Raw genomic sequence first — 19,301 nt, 5'->3', positions numbered from 1 at the left:
AAAGTAGTCATCTGGGTGGGGATCTTTATGGGTTGGGAGCGATCAGCCAATGATCAGAGCATTGTCTTCTTCAAATTGGGTTGCACATGGTTAGTAAATAGCTTTAAACTATATCGTCGCCATCTTTTGGCTGCAATAAATAAATCACAAGATTTGGTTCAGTTCAAAAAAAGAAGAAAATTGAAGCCTTTGAAATGGAGATAGCCTCAATGGGACTGCTCATGATGACAAAGATGCCATAATCGCACAGATACAGTCCTGTATCTAACTGTATGAACCAAATACAAAAATGATGTGTTGTCAATGGTCGCGTTCTACTGCTCAGACGTTTCACGCGTCAACCAATGGTTGCATACCACGTCACCGACTGTGTCATCGACTGACAGATCGCTATAACATATGTGATTAGCGGATACTTAAAATACCTATCCAGGCCTTGTAAGATCTGGCATGCGTCTGGGCAGAGGAACACGGTCAATCAATTACAAAAACTTGACCAATATGTAGATTAAATGTTCAATTGACCAATCACGTTGTTTGATTAGCATAGGTGGAGAGAGTAGAAAACCCCTTCTTTGGCAATGCATGAATGGGGCAGAGAAGTATTTGGGTATACCAGATTTGACTTTCATTAGAGTTACAGGGTGTGTTGACTGGTGGTGTCCCGTCCTCCCAGGCCGTTGGCATGGTGCAGGCATAGATAAGGTCAAAGTAGTGGAATGGGGTAGTTTTTTAAAATAAGTGTAGGGTTAGTTGGAAGGGTGATTTGTTTGTATAATAGCTACAAAAAAACAAAAAAAAGAAGTTAATATTATAGTCCAGTTGGGGGTGGTAATGCAACATATTGAACACCAACCACCCTTATACTCAAATAATAATAATAAGAAGAAGAAGAACACATGAACTGGTTGTTTATTGGGCTTCCAATCGGACTCCATCTTTGCACATGGTCGGTTGTTGCCTGAATAAGCACCTTTTTAGAATGAACCTGTATGTCAGGGGTCTCAAACCCATGGAGGGCCTGATCGTTTTTGGTTCCCTTTCAATGAAGACCTACACAACCAGGCGAGGGGAGTTTCTTACTAATTAGTGACCTTAATTCATCGTTCAAATGCAAGGAAGGAGCGAAAACCTGAGGACACTCTTGAAACTTTTGAAAGGTACTGTATGTGTAGGGTTGGTTGGTGGTGCATTTCTGTTCATTATGCATTTTTCGTATCAATCTGTAACACGATCCACTACCGCACAGTAGGTGGCGGCATGCACAAATAAATGTGTGAATGGCATGATACTGAATAAGTGTTTTGTGTAGGCCTAGCGAGCCTATGTGTGCTGGGCCAGTGCATGTGAGGTTTTGGTGTGTGTGTCTTCAAACTATCCCATTAAAACGGTCTGATGGGTTTTGAAAATGTGTTAGATATTTCACTCCCTTGTTGGTTGTTAGTGAAAGTTTGACTTTAGGAGCCTCATCTAAGTAGTCATTTCAGGTGTAAGCATTGTCTGTCATCTTGACTTGAATGACTGCACACATTCATTTGAACCAGAATACAGCTTTTCTTTTATGTACATGTTCTATCAAGTATTTGATTGTGGATACTCCATTCCCTTTTTTGCAAGGTTTTTATTGTTATGATACTGTTAGTGGGTGTGCACCCTAAATGTTTGTACATTTATATTAGACATTGTTTAGCAGGTCTGTTTTACTGGAATAACTTGTAAAAATGCATGGTTTCTAAAGTGGAGAACACAATCCTTTTCATGCATTTGTGATTTTGGGTAGGAAAAAAAAAAAATAAAAATAACTCTGCTCATTCCATAATATACTGTATAATATGGGACTTTGTGTAAGATGAAAATCATGTCTGTTCCAGTGCGGATGAACTAGTTAACCTTCATGGTTTCAGTGTTGTGCAAATGGAATACTACTGAATGGTTACACTTTATTCTACATATAATTTATCAGTCGAAAACCTGGCTGAGAATGTTTTGCTAATAACTCAGTTTCATTGCATTACTTACCGGCCTCTTGCATTCTCCTGTTAGTGGTTGTTGTCCTTCAGCACACCTTAAGCTACATTTAGACAGGCAGCCCAATTCTGATCTTTTTTTTCCTTCACTAATTGGTCTTTTGACCAATCAGATCAGCTTTGAAAAAGATCTGATGTGATTGGTCAAAAGACCAATTAGTGTATGTCACTCATTCCACGGAGGGCCTTTTTGCTCCTCCTGTACCTGATTGATGAATTAAGGTAACTTATTAGTAAGGAACTCCCTCACCTGGTTATCTAGGCCTTAAATGAAAGGAAAAAACTAAAACCAGCAGACACTAGGCTCTCTATGGAATGAGTTGGACACCCCTGAATTAGTGGGAAAAATGTCAGAATTGGGCTGCCTGTCTAAACGCAGCCTTAGTGGGGGGAAGCTCGGTTGTTCAAGCAGGTGGTTCCTTAGCAGTCTCTCTACCTTGGCTTGTGCCCATTCATTCTCCTTCACAATCACATACAGTAAATGGTAAGCCGTTGTAGATTAGTCAAACTAATGTGCAAAAGGGGGAAGATCGGAAGCACAAAATGGAAGATGGCCAGTCAAACTTTATTGACAGCTGGGGTTTATTCCTTACGTTGATTCTGTTGCAAATAATGTTGTCTGTTGCAAAAAGATTTGCAACAGAAACCGTTTACTCCAAACGGAAGACGTTTTGCAACGAAAACAAGAGTTTGTATTGGACAAATTCAGGGATGTCCATCCCCATTTTGCTCTGTTTGCGTCCTTTTGGTTCTTAAAACGGTAACCGGTTTCCATTGAAAGATGTAATGAATACACACCAGTATTAATTATTTCAATCACCAACTCTATTTTGTAGTCATTTTATAAAATTGGTCAATGGCCACGTGTAATTATGCCTGATACTAGGTACAGTGCATTCATGAAGTATTCAGACCCCTTCAACATTGTTTCCACATCGTTTCAATGAAATTACGTTGAACCGATGTGGAATAGACGTTGAATTGACATCTGTGCCCAGTGGGGCCATCCGGCGTACTTCCCGGAGCAAGCCCACTGGAGCAGCTCAATGGAAAGATCAGCCTGTCCTGAAGTCATCAGGTGATAATCACAACTGATAATCACAACTCAGGTGATAATCACAAATAGTGGCTAAACAGTATCCCCTGCTTTGGTTTTATTGGCCAATATTGCCCATCAGTCTGAACACCTGTGGCCACCTGTGTATTTAGTAATGACTATGTACGCTGAGGAAGGTTTCAGCTAAAAAAATTTATCCGTACAGTGGACAAAAATATAAATGCAACATGTAAATTGTTGGTCCCATGTTTCATGAGCTGAAATAAAAGATCCCAGAAATGTTCCATACACACAAAAAGCTTATTTCTCTCAGATTTTGAAGGAGCGTGAAATTGGTGGCATTGAGGTTATGGTATTGGCAGGCATAAGTTACAGACAACGAACACAATGGCATTTAATTGATGACAATTTGAATTCACAGAGATACCGTGACAAGATCCTGAGGCTCATTGTGGTGCCATTCATCCGCCGCCATCACCTCATGTTTCAGCATGATAATCCACGGCCTCATGTCTCAAGGATCTGTACACAATTCCTGGAAGCTGAGCATGCCCTGCATACTCACCAGACATGTCACCTTTTTGAGCATGTTCTGGATTGACATGTATGTCAGCGTGTTCCAGTTTACGGCAATATCCACCAACTTTGCACAGCCATTGAAAAGGAGTGTGACAACATTTATGGAAAATGGTGGTCACACCAGATACTGACTAGTTTTCTGATCCATGCCCCTACCTTTTTCTATAAAGGTCATTGACCAACAGATGCATATCTGTATTCCCAGTCATGTGAAATCTGTAGGTTAGCGCCTGTACATACATTCATTTGAATCAGGATACAGGTTTTTCTTTTAGTTGTACATCTTGAATGTAAATTATGTATTTGCGATTCAGTGGTTTGTTTCACAATGTGAAATGAGTTTATGTACCCGACTTGAAAGGGCACTGTGAAATTATCGACTGTGTATTTTGAATCATATGTGAAATCTACACTACCTGTCAAAAGTTTTAGAACAACTACTCATTCAAGGGTTTTTCTTTCTTTTTACTATTTTCTACATTGTAGAATATTAGTGAAGACATGAAAACTATGAAAAAACACCTATGGAATCTTGTAGTAACCAAAAAAGTGTTAATCAAATCAAAATGTATTATATATTTGATATTCTTCAAATAGCCACCCTTTGCCTTGATGACAGCTTTGTACACTCTTGGCATTAACTCAACCAGCTTCATGAGGTCGTCACCTGGAATGCATATTTAAGGTGTGCCTTCTTAAAAATTAATTTGTGGAACTTCTTTCCTTAATGCGTTTCAGCCAATCATTTGTGTTGTGACAAGGTAGGGGGGTATACAGAAGATAGCCCTAATTTGGCAAAAGACCAAGTCCATATTATGGCAAGAACAGCTCAAATAAGCAAGGAGAAACGACAGTCCATCATTACTTTAAGACATGAAGGTCAGTTAATACGGGAAATTTTCTTGAAGTTTCTTTAAGTGCAGTATCAAAAGCCTTCAAGCGTGATGATGAAACTGGCTCTCATGAGGACCGCCACAGGAAAGGAAGACCTAAAGTTACCTCTGCTGCAGAGGATAAGTTAATTAGAGTTACCAGCCTCAGAAATTGCAGCCCAAATAAATTCTTCGCAGAGTTCAAGTAACAGACACATCTCAGCATCAACTGTTCAGAGGAGACTGTGTGAATCAGGCCTTCATGGTCGAATTGCTGCAAATAAACCACTACTAAAGGACACCAATAAGAAGAAGAGACTTGCTTGGGTCAAGAAACACGAGCAATGGACATTAGACCGCTCGAAATTTGTCCTTTGGTCTGGAGTCCAAATGAGATTTTTGGTTCCAACCAGTGTGTCTTTGTGGGATGTGGTGTGTGTGTACGGATGATCTCCGCATGGGTATTTCCCACCGTAAAGCATGGAGGAAGAGGTGTTATGGTTTTGGGGTGTTTGCTAGTGACACTGTCTGTGATTTATTTACAGTTCAAAGGCACACTTAACCAGCATTGCTACCACAGCATTCTGCAGCAATAAACCATCCCATCTGGTTTGTGCTTAGTGAAACAACCATTTGGTTTTCAACAGGATAATGACCCAACACACCTCCAGGTTGTGTAAGGGCTATTTTACCAAGAAAGAGAGAGATGAAGTGCTGAATCAGATGACCTGGCCTCCACAATCCCCAGACCTCAACCAAATTGAGATGATTTGGGATGAGGTGGACTGCAGAGTGAAGGAAAAGCAGCCAACAAGTGCTCAGCATATGCAGGAACTCCTTCAAGACTGTTGGAAAAGCAATCCAGTTGAAGCTGGTTGAGAGAATGCCAAGAGTGTGCAAAGCTTTAATCAAGGCAAATAAAATAAAATACAATTGTATTGGTCACATACACATGGTTAGCAGATGTTAATGCGAATGTAGCGAAATGGTTGTGCTTCTAGTTCCAACCGTGCAGTAATATCGCAAAGGGTGGCTATTTGAAGAATCTCAAATCTAAAATATATTTGTATTTGTTTAACATTTTTTGGTTACTACATGATTCTATATGTGTTATTTCATAGATTTGATGTCTTCACTATTATTCTACAATGTAGAAAATAGTGAAAATAAAGAAAACCCCTTGAATGAGCAGGTGTTCTAAGACTTTTGACCGGTAGTTTCTATTATTCAATCAGTGTTCACTGTTTATTAGATGCACAGCTGCATGTTCACAGCACACGTAATAAAGCACACGTTTTACGTCAAGCAAGTTTATTTAAATAGCCAAGGACTGCCCCCTGCCTGCTACCATTCCAGGTTCACATCTTTTTGCTCCTCCTGATGAGTGACGTAGAGCCCACTGTCAGCGTCTGAAATGGGGGAGGTAGTGAAAAGTGTTTAGTTACTGTGGTCAGGTCACTATTATACAAATAAAACCACATAAGGTAGAGATAGCCAGCTTGTTTGACCTGTGCCCCATATGTCACAACTGTATATGCTTATATTTGACACGCTGTACTGACAGCTGTGTAGTGTGTTATTTTTCAGTGCTACCAACATTAGGTCAAATTACCTCAACCATCTCTCCTCCTTTGAGCTCCTGGATGTGTGTGAATTTATCTGTGTTGCACATCAGCTTCCCTCCCTCCAGTTTGACAGTGCACTGTAGGGGCCAGAGAAGAGAGAGGTGATCAGTAATGTGTAGCAATAACGAGTGAGGACAGATGAGCTAAGAAACTTAGAAGACTGAACAAGACATACACTAACTGCAGATACAAGACGATCGTCTTGACCCCCCTCCCTCATAAGACAGAACATCCACGAGGCAGAACTTTTAAACTACCAAGCATTACTGGACTTCAATTCAAAGATGAAACCTGTCAATTTAACAATATGTCAGTGAATCAATCAATACTTTCATATGTATAGATTCACCACAGTCGGGTAAATTGGGATTGCTTACCTTGAGCTTCTTGCCATCCATGGTGGTGATGTCGGCCTCTTTGCCGATGGTGAAGGAGTTGGTGATGGACTTGCCAGGAGTTTTGGAGGTGATGACGAAGTCATTGCCGTTCTGCTGGATCTCAGTCACGGGCTTGATGTCTTTGGCCAGCTTGATAACATCTTCTGGGAGTGCTGATGGATGGGCAGGAGGATGACTCATTAGCTTAGGATTGGACCCATGGAGGTACCCTACCTTTTCATTTTGGGTCATAGTTGGGAATCTATAGTTGAATATCTTGTATTTCCTTGATTCCTTACATCCTCTCTCCTTTTCAAAACTCATGAAATGAGAAGATCAGAGGGGAGGTACCATTAATCTTCTAGCCTCCAATGAGTTTTGAGAAAGAGGACACGAGGAATCAAGCAAATACATTTCAGATTCAGCCCTAAACAACCCCATACGTGCAATGTAATGAATCTTTAGGAAACTCACAGATGGCCCTGAGGAACTCCTCGTAGTTCTCCTGAGCATACACCTGCCATGTTCCACTGAAGGCCATGTCGTCTGTGTCTGTACCGGTCCGGTTTCTCCTCCTTCACCAAAATGGGCAATAAGAGTCCGAGACAGCTGTGCGAAGCTCAACACAAATGTAGAGACGGCACTGTGTTCCCCACAGCTACTTATATCAGCAGGTAGAAGGGGCTCCGCTCTGTGCCTCTGTGTCTAATCAGTAACACAGCCTCTGAAGTAATGTCCCCCATTGTTTGAACAACCCAGAGTTCACTTACATCTCTGTCTGGCATGACCCCAACTTCCAGTTATCTTGGGATGGGGAAGAGTACGTTACGTCCGAGCTTCGCTATCACATAGCCATAAAAGATAGCCATAAAATGACATATACATAGGTTTTACTCATCCCAATAGATTCTGAAACTTCTGACACGCAGATCTCAAGTTTGTTTCGGGGGATCACTTCTTGCAATACTGTCCTAAATGCAGACCTGGGTTAAATTGCTATATGAAATCATTTTGAATACTTTAGCTGGGCTTTATCGAGCGTGCCTAGTACAATGGAACCGCTAAAATCGTTGCAAAAGTGCAAACCAGACAATATGGCACTCCGGGCAGGCTAATGCAAACTCTGAAACTGTTTGTATAGTATTCGAACCCAGGTCTGATGTCCTGTGGAATCTTCCTAAAAACAATCTACTCCACTGTTTAACCAGGCGATGGGTGAATGACACCTTGGACAAAAGCTCTTCTATCAGTTCAGAAGACGTGTTGTGGCTACTCTTTGCTTGCATAATAGTTTCCCACACTTTTATGAGATGTTTCTAATAATCATTGAATGGCGAATCCCTCTGGCAGACATCTCAAACAGTGCAAACAATAACAACATCAGAAGTATGTTGAGGTGAATGAAACCGTGTCAAGCCACCAAGATCAAATGACTTTATTAGCAGCACACAAGCGATTGCAGTGACACACGATATGACAGATATGACAAATACTGTATGTGGAGAGCTAACAGGCTAATAGACCTACTTAAGCTGCAGGTGCAGACTGAACGAGTGAGATTATTGCCTTATTACACGGAGGTCAGAACATAAATTAGGTTGATATAGAAAAACGCACTTGACGTGTCGTGCACCTATGTAATCTACTCCATGTGCATGATTAACATGACATATCTAGTGAAATACAACATGGGAGATAATTGGAATTCGGATCAAGTTTGCTGCTGTCAAGACATGAAATTAACATTTAACGTGCTCGCCTTGGCCAACGAATCCTACTTCAGAGCTTTCTAGTCCCTGCTCACAGGTCCTATTATTAAATTGCTCCAGAAAGAAAGGGGCGACATCATAAAATTGTTGCTGACACTTGGGATATTTATTGGTAGTCTAATGACACAAGAATACAGGTTGTTGCAGTGTTGACTGGACCTCAAATTGACTGCATTCCCTCTTGCACATGTAACTTAGTCATTGCTACATCCCAATGCCACAAATGAACTGCTTCTTGTATTTCACTCCTCATTAACTCTAATTTAACCCCATGAAAACTAACTGGCTCAACCACCATACAAACACAACCCACTGGGCACACACTGGTCGAATCAACGGTGTTTCCATATCATGTGGAACCAGCGTGGAAAAGACATTGAATTGACGTCTGTGCCCAGTTGGAATCCTCTCTTAGTGCAACAAAACCAGCACTCCTTCATTCCTTCCTTTCTTACATCTCCACTGCATCGGGCGGGGGCTTCTCGCCGTGCTTGTACACGCTCACGGTCACGTTGACCGTCTGAGTGCCGTACTGGTTGCGCACAAAGATGCTGTAGTTGCCCGTGTCCTCGCTAGTCACGTTGTTTACAGTCAGAGTGCTGCACTTATTCTCGTTGGCGATGTTGAACTGGCCCCCCGAGACGATGCCTTTGTCGTTCCTCAGCCAGAACATCTCTGGGGCAGGGTCGCCATCAGTGAAGCAGGTCAGACACAGAGACTGAGGAGGAGAGGGAAATAAAGATGACATGATTCACAACAGTCAATGTAAATATGAACAATGACCAAATATCACTTATCACTGTTGACTTGGGCAGGTAAGGCTATTTTTTTTTTTTAAACGTATTGGAGAAGGTGCTGATCTATGATCAGTCCCCCCTGTCCATTTAATTGTATTCATTATGATCTAAAAGGCTAAACTGATCCTAGATCAGCACTTCTACTCGTTGGTTTAACAGTACAATCACAAAAATTGGACGTAAAAGGATAGTGAAGTACTAGTGAACATGGTAACCACGTAATAGGACAGTATTATTTCCCAAAGTTAGCCTACCTTATTCTCCATGATAGCCACCACATCTGGTAGGCCCTTGGTCACCCTGGCCCGATCTGAAGCAATGAGAAGGACATTTACTCCCTTTTAATCATCCATAGGAAGCTCATTCAATCATTCCAGTGTACAGAAAATGCAATTATTAAGAAACAATGAAAGAGTAGGCTACTCACTTTTCTCAGCAACCGCCACTTGCCTTTGTAGCAAAGAGCAAGGGTAAAACTGGTAAATACATTTGCAAATGGTTTCATATCCATTACCATACTATATGTCAACTCATCAATATTGAATATAGAACAGTTTTCTGTTTGTCCAATGTGAGAATAGTGATAGAAAATAGTACCTGCAATTGTTTGTGTTAGTGTTTACCACTGCAAGCCATGCTGGGCGCGCACCATCAATATGGTACTGCACTTACTTCAACCTCTGGTATTCCAACAGAGCGTCAGCAAAGGCTTTTAAAGAGAGAAAGAGAGAGATAATTAAATATAGTATACTGAAATGTATTTAGGAAGAATGTAATATTCATTAACTGCCTGTCTTGGAAGATATGAATGTAGATCAAGATTGCAGACACATTTAATTATAATTGAGTAATAATAGTCCAATTCTGAAGTTTACATTCTAGCTGTGAAGACGTTGACATGAATCTGAAACAGTAAAATCCCTGTATGAAGCCTATTTCTCTTAACTGCTTTGAGACAATACTGCTTTTTGAGTGAATCAGGCTGGCCAGACTAACCTTGTCCAGATAGGTCTAGTGAGCGTGTGTGCTTTTCTTGACCATCAAACATCTCCAAAGTGTACTTCCCCTTATCGTTCTCCGTGGGCGCAAAGACCTCGACCCACAGCTTCTGCATACTGCTGCCAGGCTTACACCTCTCCAACTGGTCAATCCTACTCTCCCTGGTACACAATGAAATAGAATATGATAATACAATTCAATAGAATAGAATATTGTTTTTCTATAATCCACCAAAAGATACTTCCACACATGGCCATGACTATTTATGTCTGAGGGCTTTACTTGTTCAGTTTTAAGTTTCTTCGTAAAAGCCTTTACGTTTGGTCTTTTTCAAACTGGTGAGATGAGATGGATTTGGGATTAAAGGCTCAGACTCACTAAGGAAGCTGTGGGGCGATGTGAAGAAAAACACAAATGCTAAAGCAACTCTGAGTTTAAATCAAACAACAAACCATGTTGCTACAGCGGTGCCCTTACAGAACAATCACGTGAAAAAGCACGATTTCACATGTGATGTGTAGTTTCATGTTATCACATGTTGTCACATTAACTTCACATAAAATCACATGTGATCACATGAAAACGTGTTTTTGGAACACTCCACCTGTGTTCACATGTGAAATTCATGTATTTTTTCCATGTTGGGTTGTCATCAGCTCTCGTAATGGAGAGGTACAGGATGCACACGTGCTCCAGACAGGCACCAACACAGCTGATTCAACTAATCAAAGTCTTAATGATTAGTCTATTAGTTGAATCAGGTGTGTTGATGCTGGATTAGAACAAAAGCCTGCCTGCTCCGTAACTCTGTAGAACCAGGGTTGGTGGTTGGTGCGAACCAGAAAAGCTGCCAGCAGGTGGCGATAAAAGTCCAGTCCCTGTTCCCTGTATCATGCTCTGGTGTGATGTTTCCCTTAGATGCAGATTTAGGATCAACTTCCCCTCCCCCAATCCCAACCTTAACAATTAGTGGGGAAAATGCTAAACTGACCCAAGCTCAGCGCCTAGGGGCAACTTCACCCTACTCTGTGTAGCATAGGCTGACTGTATAATGTATACAAAGTGGAAACAGTAGGCCTGGAACACAGCCCTTGTGGCAGGGCAGTGTACAGAGGCCAGGCCAGGCGAGGGAACTCACTTGAAGTGCCAGCTGGTCTTCATATAGCTGATATAGTACTTGAGAGAGCAGTAGAGCTTGAAGCCCATAGCAGTGCATTGAATCCTCACTGGGCCTGCAGACAGCGCTGTGCCACAGAGAGAGGAAAAAGTCAAACTCAGAGAAATGATACTCTGTGACAGAATGCATTGTTGGGATATTGACAGTTGACAGGGCAGGCTGTCTAAACTGTAGTCTAGGTCCAATACATTTTGTATTTTGATTCTAACCTGTAGTCAGGATGTGGGTTTTGTCGTTGTTACTTAAGAAGTTAAAAACTTCTTCAGGATTGGTGGGTCCCCTGCGGGACGGTTGAGCTAACGTAGGCTAATGCGATTAACATGAGGTTGTAAGTGACAAGAACGTTTCCCAGGACATAGACATATCTGATATTGTCAGAAAGCTTAAATTCTTGTTAATCTAACTGCACTATCCAATTTATAGTAGCTATTACAGTGAAAGAATACCATGCTATTGTTTGAGGAGAGTGCACAGTTTTGAACATGAAAAGTTATTAATAAATAAATTAACAAATTAGGCACATTTGGGCAGTCTTGATACAAAATTCTAAACAGAAATGCAATGGTTCATTGGATCAGACTAAAACTTTGCACATACACTCCTGCCATCTAGTGGCCAATATCTAAATTGCACCTGTGCTGGAATAATACATTATGGCCTTTCTCTTGCATTTCAAAGATGGTACAAAAAAAATACAAAACAACAGTTGTTTTTTCTTTATATTATCTTTTACCAGATCTATTGTGTTATATTCTCCTACATTCCTTTCACATTTAGATCAACTTTAAAGTGTTTCCTTTCAGATGGTACCAAGAAAATGCATATCATTGCTTCAGGGCCTGAGCTACAGGCAGTTAGATTTGGGTATGTCATTTTAGGCGAAAATTGAAAAAAAGGGGTCCGATCCTTCATCATTTAATGACTTTGTTGTTCCCATCCAAAAATTGTTCATAGAATGCTTGAGAAGTCACTCCTGTTTCGGTACTGAAATGTTGGCGTAATAGTATTAGGAAATCCATGCTAAACTTACCACACTGTTTGCTCAGGAGTTGGAGGAGCTTGTCATACTCTGTAAATAAAGACAGAATAATTATGTCTCCAGACATTGGGCTCTATTTAAGCGATAAAGTCTGTGGAGGTGTGGTACATGGCAAATATACCACAGCTAAGGGCTGTTCTTATGCATGATGCAACGCGTGAGTGTTGGCCCCTGGTTCACCTCTGACCTCTGGGCTGGGTCCCTAAGCGCTGTGATTGCTCTACAGTGTTCCAGCCGGGGCCAACAAGAGTCAACAAAAGTGTCTCCCATCCGGCTGACCAAAGTCCATATAGGACATTCTATGAACACTTGGATACAGCCATTAGCAGTGGTATATTGGCCATATACCACAAACACCCAAGGTGCCTTATTGCTATTATAAACTGGTTACCAACGTAATTAGAACAGTAAGAAGTCGTTTTTTGTCATACCCGTGATAAATGGTCTGATATTCTACGGCTTTCAGCCAATCAGCATTCAGGGCTCAAACCACCCAGTTTATAATGTTCATTAACCTCTATGCATAATACATGGAGGATAATATTACGTTATGTGAAGTCTCAGTTTCTGCATCTTCAGAATAATCATGAGACATAACAATAATGCACTTTGAAATTGCCTCATAACAATGTAACTTGAGAGACAACATACTGTAACATTTCAATGATATTTCGGCTAGACCGGGGCCCATATTCACAAAGCTTCTCAGAGTGCGAGTGCTGATCTAGGATCAGGTCCCACCAGTCCAAGTCCTCATATTCATTAGGATCTACGAAGCAAAACTGATTGCTTTACAAATATGGGCCCATGTCTATGGTTGTCCATGACAGTGCCAGGATGTCTCACCTTCATGTAGTAACTCCAGTGTGCTGACATCCTGTCCTCTACCATCAGACGCCACGGCTTTGTAGTGTCCTGCCTCCTTCTTAGTCACCTGAGATTCACCAGAGAGAAACAGTCAATCACTATGACACACACGCAGGCACGTTCGCACACACACAGGGTTTGAGAATACCCAAAACACGTTTGACTTTCTGTACACAGACAATCCTACCCACTGGGCACAGACGTCAATTCAACGTCCATTCCACATTGGTTCAACGTAATTTCATTGAAATTACGTGGAAACAACGTTGATTCAACCAGTGTGTACCCGGTGGGTAATCATGCAATGATCTATAAACACTCATACTGTAGAGACACTCTGACACGTTCTGTGTGTGTGTGATGATTAAATCAATTTGTATTAGTCACATGCGCCGAATACAACAGCTGTAGACCTTACAGTGAAACGCTTACTTTCAAGCCCCTAACCAATAATGCAGTTTAAAAAATACAAATGAGAATAAGAAATAAAAGTAACAAGTAGTTAAAGAGCAGCAGTAAAATAACAATAGCGAGACTATATACAAGGGGTACCTGTACAGAGTCAATGTGTGGGGGAACCAGTTAGTCGAGGTAATTGAGGTAATGTAGGTAGAGTTATTAAAGTGACTATGCATAGATAATAACAGAGAGCAGCAGCTGCGTAAAAGGGGGGACGGGGACGCAAATAGTCTGGGTAGTCATTTGATTAGATGTTCTGGAGTCTTATGGCTTGGGGGTAGAAGCTGTTTAGAAGCCTCTTGGACCTAGACTTGGCGCTCTGGTACCGCTTGCTGACAATTTTTAGGGCCTTCCTCTGACACCACATGGTATAGAGGTCCTGGATGGCAGGAAGCTTGGCCCTAGTAATGTACTGGGCCGTACGCACTACCCTCTGTAGTGCCTTGCAGTCGGAGGCTGAGCAGTTGCCACACCAGGCAGTGATGCAACCTGTCAGGATGCTCTCAGCTGTAGAACCTTTTGAGGATCTGAGGACCCATGCCAAAACTTTTCAGTCTCTTGAGGGGGGATAGGTTTTGTCGTGCCCTCTTCACGACTGTCTTGGTGTGCTTGGACCATGTTAGTTTGTTGGTGATGTGAACACCAAGGAACTTGAAGCTCTCAACCTGCTCCACTACAGCCCCGTCGATGAGAATGGGGGTGTGCTTGGTCCTCCTTTTTCCTGTAGTCCACAATCATCTCCTTTGTCTTGATCACGTTGAGGGAGTGGTTGTTGTCCTGGTACCACACAGCCAGGTCTCTAACCTCCTCCCAATAGGCTGTCTCGTCGTTGTCTGTGATCAGGCCTACCACTGTTGTGTCATCGGCAAACTTAATGATGGTGTTGGAGTCGTGCCTGGCCGTGCAGTCATGAGTGAACAGGGAGTACAGGAGGGGACTGAGCATTAAATAATACCTGCAAAACACTTGTCTCAACGTCAACAGTGAAGAGGTGACTCCGGGATACTGGCCTTCTAGCCAGAGTTGCAAAGAAAAAGCCATGTCTCAGACTGGCCAATAAAAATAAAAGATTAAGATGTGTAAAAGAACATAGACACTGGACAGAGGAACTCTGTCTAGACAGCCAGCATCCCGGAGTCGCCTCTTCACTGTTGACGTTGAGACTGGTGTTTGCGTGTACTATTTAATGAAGCTGCCAGTTGAGGACTTGTGAGGCGTCTGTTTCTCAAACTAGACACTCTAATGTACTTGTCCTCTTGCTCAGTTGTGCACTGGGACCTCCCACTCCTCTTTCTATTCTGGCTAGAGCCCGTTTGTGCTGTTCTGTGAAGGGAGTAGTCAAATCAAATCAAAGGTTATTTGTCACGTGCGCCGAATACAACAGGTATCACCTTACAGTGAAATGCTTACTTACATGCTCTAACCAACAGTGCAAAAAAGGTATTAGGTGAACAATAGGTAACTAAAGAAATATAAACAACACTAAAAAGACTATATACAGTAACAAGGCTATAACAGTAGTGAGGCTACATACAGGCACCGGTTAGTCGTGCTGATTGAGGTAGATCTCGTACAGCGTTGTATGAGATCTTCAGTTTCTTGGCAATTTCTCGCACGGAGTAGCCTTCATTTCTCAGAACAAGAATAGACTGACGAGATTCAGAAGGTTCTTTGTTTCTGCCCATTTTGAGCCTCTAATCGAACCCACAAATGCTGATGCTCCAGATACTCAACTCGTCTAAAGAAGGCCAGTTTTATTGCTTCTTTAATCAGACAACAGTTTTCAGCTGTGCTAACATAATTGCAAAAGGGTTTTCTAAGGATCAATTAGCCTTTTAAAAGGATAAACTTGGACTAGCTAACACAATGTGCCATTGGAACACAGGAGTGATGGTTGCTGATAATGGGCCTCTGTACACCTATGTAGATATTCCATTAAATGTCAGCAGTTTACAGCTACAATAGTCATTTACAACATTAACAATGTCTACACTGTATTTCTGATCAATTTGATGTTATTTTAATAGAGAAAATGTTTTGCTTTTTGTTCAAAAACAAGGACATTTCTAAGTGACCCCAAACTTTTGAACGGTAGTGTACATTACTATACTGCAAATATGAGGTGGTTGGTAGCTTAATAGTTAGAGAGGCGGATCTGTAGCCGGAAGGTCACCAGGTCAAATATCCAGTTGTGCGCTAAATAGTGGGGTTATGGGCCAGTTCCCTGGAACCAGATTCAGCCTAGTCCTGGATTAAAGCCATTCACAATAGAGAATCTCCATTGAAAGTGTGTTTTAGTCCAGGATTCATTTTAATCTGGGTTCAGGAAACCAGCCCTATGAGGACTGGATCTGGTATGTGTACCTGTTGCACAGTCATGGTGCTGACTCCAGTCTGCTGGTCATACACAGCTGGAGTCTCCACGCCATCCTTGAACCACTTCAGAGTCGTATCCTTGCTTACGTTGGTCACCTGGACCCAGAATGACAGAGGATTCTAATGATACAGTAACACTGAATACATTCAGAACACACATGCATTTCAGAATACAGAATCCATGTGATTATTTCATAACAAAGATGACATATTGGATATTTATAAATTACCTTGCATTTGATTATAAACTCACAGTCCTCTGTCACGGTCCATGACAAAAACTCCAGAAAATAGGGTCCTTGAAAAACAGAACGAATGATTAACTGCGCCCACTGGACCAGAGATACAGCAGCTGTCTTTGCTGGCAGTCAATCAATGAAACTCGCTATATTCTGGTGTGGCAGCATTATATATTATGTTCTAAAGTTATAGCTGCCTATTTGGAAGCAGTATTTTACACAGAAATTAGATCTTTATCTACTGTTGGCAGTAAATAAAAGCACATCCTACATGGACTTTGGTCAGCCGGATGGAAGAAACTCTGAGAGGATCCGGCATCTCTCAGATTTGTCTTTGTTTGTTCCGGCACCTATTTTCCCGGATCCGGTACCTCTCGCGGCATGATTTATTAATTGTTTCACTGTTCGCACTGTAGACATTCTAATAAAAGCAATCAGCGTTAAATTAAGTTGCCTTCTCGTTATTTCTCCCGCCCCCAAAAACACCATCATGTAAAAGCATGGTGATCCTTCTGTGTAATCATCCTATCCTGCCACACTGATTCCAGACCTGCTCTCTTATTTGTACATAGAGATATGGGGAGGGCCGGTGGGGTAAGTAACTGATCTTGACACAGGTCTTGGTAGTGGTGGTCAGCTGGTGAAGAGGTCCCTATGTAATCACGTTACATAGCCTAGGCTGGTCGTCTCCCTACTGAATTTGAATCGTGCGAAGCCAAATAAAAAATGGAAAAGAAAAGGCAATCGAATTTGCCGTCATTTTTTCAAGTCCAAAAATCCAGAAAACGATGGTGAATCGAACCCAGAACGAGCCAGAGAACTGTCAGTGCCGGAGGAGAGCAGTGAGGGTCAAACTGTTCCTGATGGCAATGCCTTAGCTAGCAGCGCTGCTAATCCCGCCAGTTCAGCATCACCACCGGCACCTCCACTAGCTTGTAGGCCTACTAGCGAGTCAGACTCAGCGGGAGAGTGAGACGGGGAGCTGGGGGGAGGGGGGCAGTGCATCCACCGACGAAGTGCTCAGAGCAGGTGCAGTTCAAGAATAATCAAATGTATAACCCCTGGCTTGTCATGTAGAATTAAAAGTTGGGCTGTACAACATGCAAAAAGCTAGGGAGCTTGGGTCTAGAAATGACTGGGAGGGATGAAACTAGCAAAAGAGTGGGTGGGATGTACAATAAATTAACATCCTATGCCTCAGATGTAAAAAAAAAAAAGCCCTCGGAAAAAAAGGTTTTTAAACATGCCCGAACCAAGGCACATTTGGTGGCAGCAAGCCTTATAGACAAGACTAAAGAGAATACCCAGGTAATAGTTTGTAGGGCTCCCGAGTGGCGCAGCGGTCTAAGGCACTGCATCTCAGTGCTAGAGGCGTCACTACAGACCCTGGTCCACAACCGGCCGTGATTGGGAGTCCCATAGGGCAGTGCACAATTCGCCCAGCGTCGTCAGGGTTAGGCCGTCATTGTAAATAAGAATTTGTTCTTAGCTGACTTGCCTAGTTAAATAAAGGTTAAATAAAAATGTTAAATACTTAACACTCAAAATGAAAAATAATAGACACTACAGCCAGAGTCTTCAGAAAATCCTTAGAAGGAAGCTAATTATCCCAGCCACAGGCCCGCTCATGGCTTTGGGCAAGAAATTGACTCTTAGAAGTTTAATGGACTTGACATGGGGAGAGTCATTGCGGGAGGTTTTGAAAACTAAGGTAGGACATTTTTTTTCCCTTTACAAACTTGTTCGGTACTGTGAAGGTAATCTGAATATGTGCTTCATATTATCACACAGGAAGGCCTATATATTGTCATATGTGTGTTCTGATGTAGCATACACTGATTTATCTTATTTGAAGTTATATTCCAATATTGTGATATTTGTTCTACTGCTACATTTGATGTCTTGAAAATGATATGAGATTCTGGTCGTGTCAACCCCACAGCTGAGTATGTGTGCACAATGCATAATGTGTCTGCAGTGTCGTCTAAAAATGTTGCTGTACATTGATGTCTGGAAAATTAGGCTATAAGAAATTCAGACTTGTGTAAGCCCCGCAGCTATACTCAAGTATGTGGGCATACTGCAGTGACGTCTAAAATGCTTTGGAGAGTGCTGTCCGTTTCACCGCCATAGACACTAGGCTACTTGGCTGTTTACTCTGTCTGCTGCACTGCCACTTTGTGTTTGACACTTTTTTTCTCAATGAGTTCTGGTACCTCAGAGCCCCCCGGATAACCCACGCCTGCACTCACTATGTGTTCCAGGACCTCCCGACTTACAAAATTAAGCACTGGATCCAGCCCAGAGGTCAGGGGTGAACTAGGGGCCAATAGGGGGACACTCACCTGACTTTCTCTTGTAGTCCATTCTGTTGGCTATGGACTGAGCCAGTGTCTGACGGAACTCTGTCAAAGTCACAACCACAGGGTCACATCCCTACTACCACACTGAGGATATGTAGTAACTATAAGACAGTAACATTGAATGCAATAACCAAATCGATTGGAACAAATCTATATATCAAGCCATGCCAAACATTTACTGCTCTTTAGAGTTCACAGCAATAGCAAGCTGCCATTTTCAAACTATTGTGCCGATCTGAAGCAAACTGTGCTGGCTCAGCACTTCCAGCAACTATGGTGGATGCGAAAACAGGCCAGCTCATCACAGCATGGTTTAGCTCAGCTCGGTTCAGTAGTATGAACATCCTGGTAATGAGTTTGGGTGACCAGATGGACTCACTCTCGTCCACGAGCACGAGGGTGAACTGATTCTTGGCGCGGCCATCGCAGAGCTGAGCTGTGTAGGAGCCCTCATCCTCCTTAGACAGCTGGTCAAACAGAATCTCTATCAGCCCACTGGCCTTGTCGAAGTTAATCTTATGGGCCTAGGGAGAGAGAAGAGAGAGGACACACACAAGAACATGAATGCACACATATGTACATACATGTGCATATACATGCAGGCACGCACACCTCACAGAAACCACGTTTTTACAATAACTTCTACAAGTGTGACTTGCATGTCGATTTGAGCAAATCA

The 19,301-nt window shown here is 42.1% G+C and overlaps 2 protein-coding genes across 2 annotated transcripts in view; both read right to left on the bottom strand.

Annotated features, from left to right (window-relative positions):
- Nucleotides 1-5,829: 5,829 nt before the first annotated feature.
- LOC106582922 (fatty acid-binding protein 10-A, liver basic) lies at nucleotides 5,830-7,286 on the bottom strand. The gene is made up of 4 exons (XM_014166553.2): nucleotides 7,012-7,286; nucleotides 6,538-6,710; nucleotides 6,148-6,237; nucleotides 5,830-5,944 (listed from the first exon to the last, which is right to left on the bottom strand). Exons 1-4 carry the CDS (start codon nucleotides 7,076-7,078, stop codon nucleotides 5,894-5,896), a joined length of 381 nt encoding a protein of 126 aa, XP_014022028.1. The 5' UTR covers nucleotides 7,079-7,286; the 3' UTR covers nucleotides 5,830-5,893.
- Nucleotides 7,287-7,957: 671 nt separating this feature from the next.
- Nucleotides 7,958-19,301, bottom strand: part of myom3 (myomesin 3) — an 84,035-nt gene continuing 72,691 nt past the window's right edge. Inside the window, exons 26-37 of the mRNA XM_014166542.2 lie at nucleotides 19,002-19,146; nucleotides 18,605-18,664; nucleotides 16,251-16,318; nucleotides 16,009-16,116; nucleotides 13,165-13,252; nucleotides 12,310-12,348; nucleotides 11,241-11,346; nucleotides 10,100-10,263; nucleotides 9,776-9,812; nucleotides 9,531-9,553; nucleotides 9,358-9,413; nucleotides 7,958-9,024 (exon numbers count right to left, since the gene is read on the bottom strand). Of these exons, the coding sequence (XP_014022017.1) occupies nucleotides 8,758-9,024; nucleotides 9,358-9,413; nucleotides 9,531-9,553; nucleotides 9,776-9,812; nucleotides 10,100-10,263; nucleotides 11,241-11,346; nucleotides 12,310-12,348; nucleotides 13,165-13,252; nucleotides 16,009-16,116; nucleotides 16,251-16,318; nucleotides 18,605-18,664; nucleotides 19,002-19,146 (1,161 nt within the window). The 3' untranslated portion in view covers nucleotides 7,958-8,757. The remainder of the gene's footprint in view (nucleotides 9,025-9,357; nucleotides 9,414-9,530; nucleotides 9,554-9,775; nucleotides 9,813-10,099; nucleotides 10,264-11,240; nucleotides 11,347-12,309; nucleotides 12,349-13,164; nucleotides 13,253-16,008; nucleotides 16,117-16,250; nucleotides 16,319-18,604; nucleotides 18,665-19,001; nucleotides 19,147-19,301) is intronic.

Source organism: Salmo salar, chromosome ssa02, assembly GCF_905237065.1.
Source record: "Salmo salar chromosome ssa02, Ssal_v3.1, whole genome shotgun sequence".
NCBI lineage: Eukaryota > Metazoa > Chordata > Actinopteri > Salmoniformes > Salmonidae > Salmo > Salmo salar.
Note: the sequence above shows the minus strand (reverse complement) of the source record. Positions and strands in the feature narration are given on the sequence as shown.

Coding starts and splice junctions, on each gene's coding strand:
- LOC106582922 (XM_014166553.2), bottom strand. CDS start 7,078: ATGGCCTTCAGTGGAACATGGCAGGTGTATGCTCAGGAGAACTACGAG. Junction 6,238..6,537: donor TGGATGGCAAGAAGCTCAAG/GTAAGCAATCCC, acceptor TGGCCCCTACAG/TGCACTGTCAAACTGGAGGG. Junction 5,945..6,147: donor AAGGAGGAGAGATGGTTGAG/GTAATTTGACCT, acceptor CCCCCATTTCAG/ACGCTGACAGTGGGCTCTAC.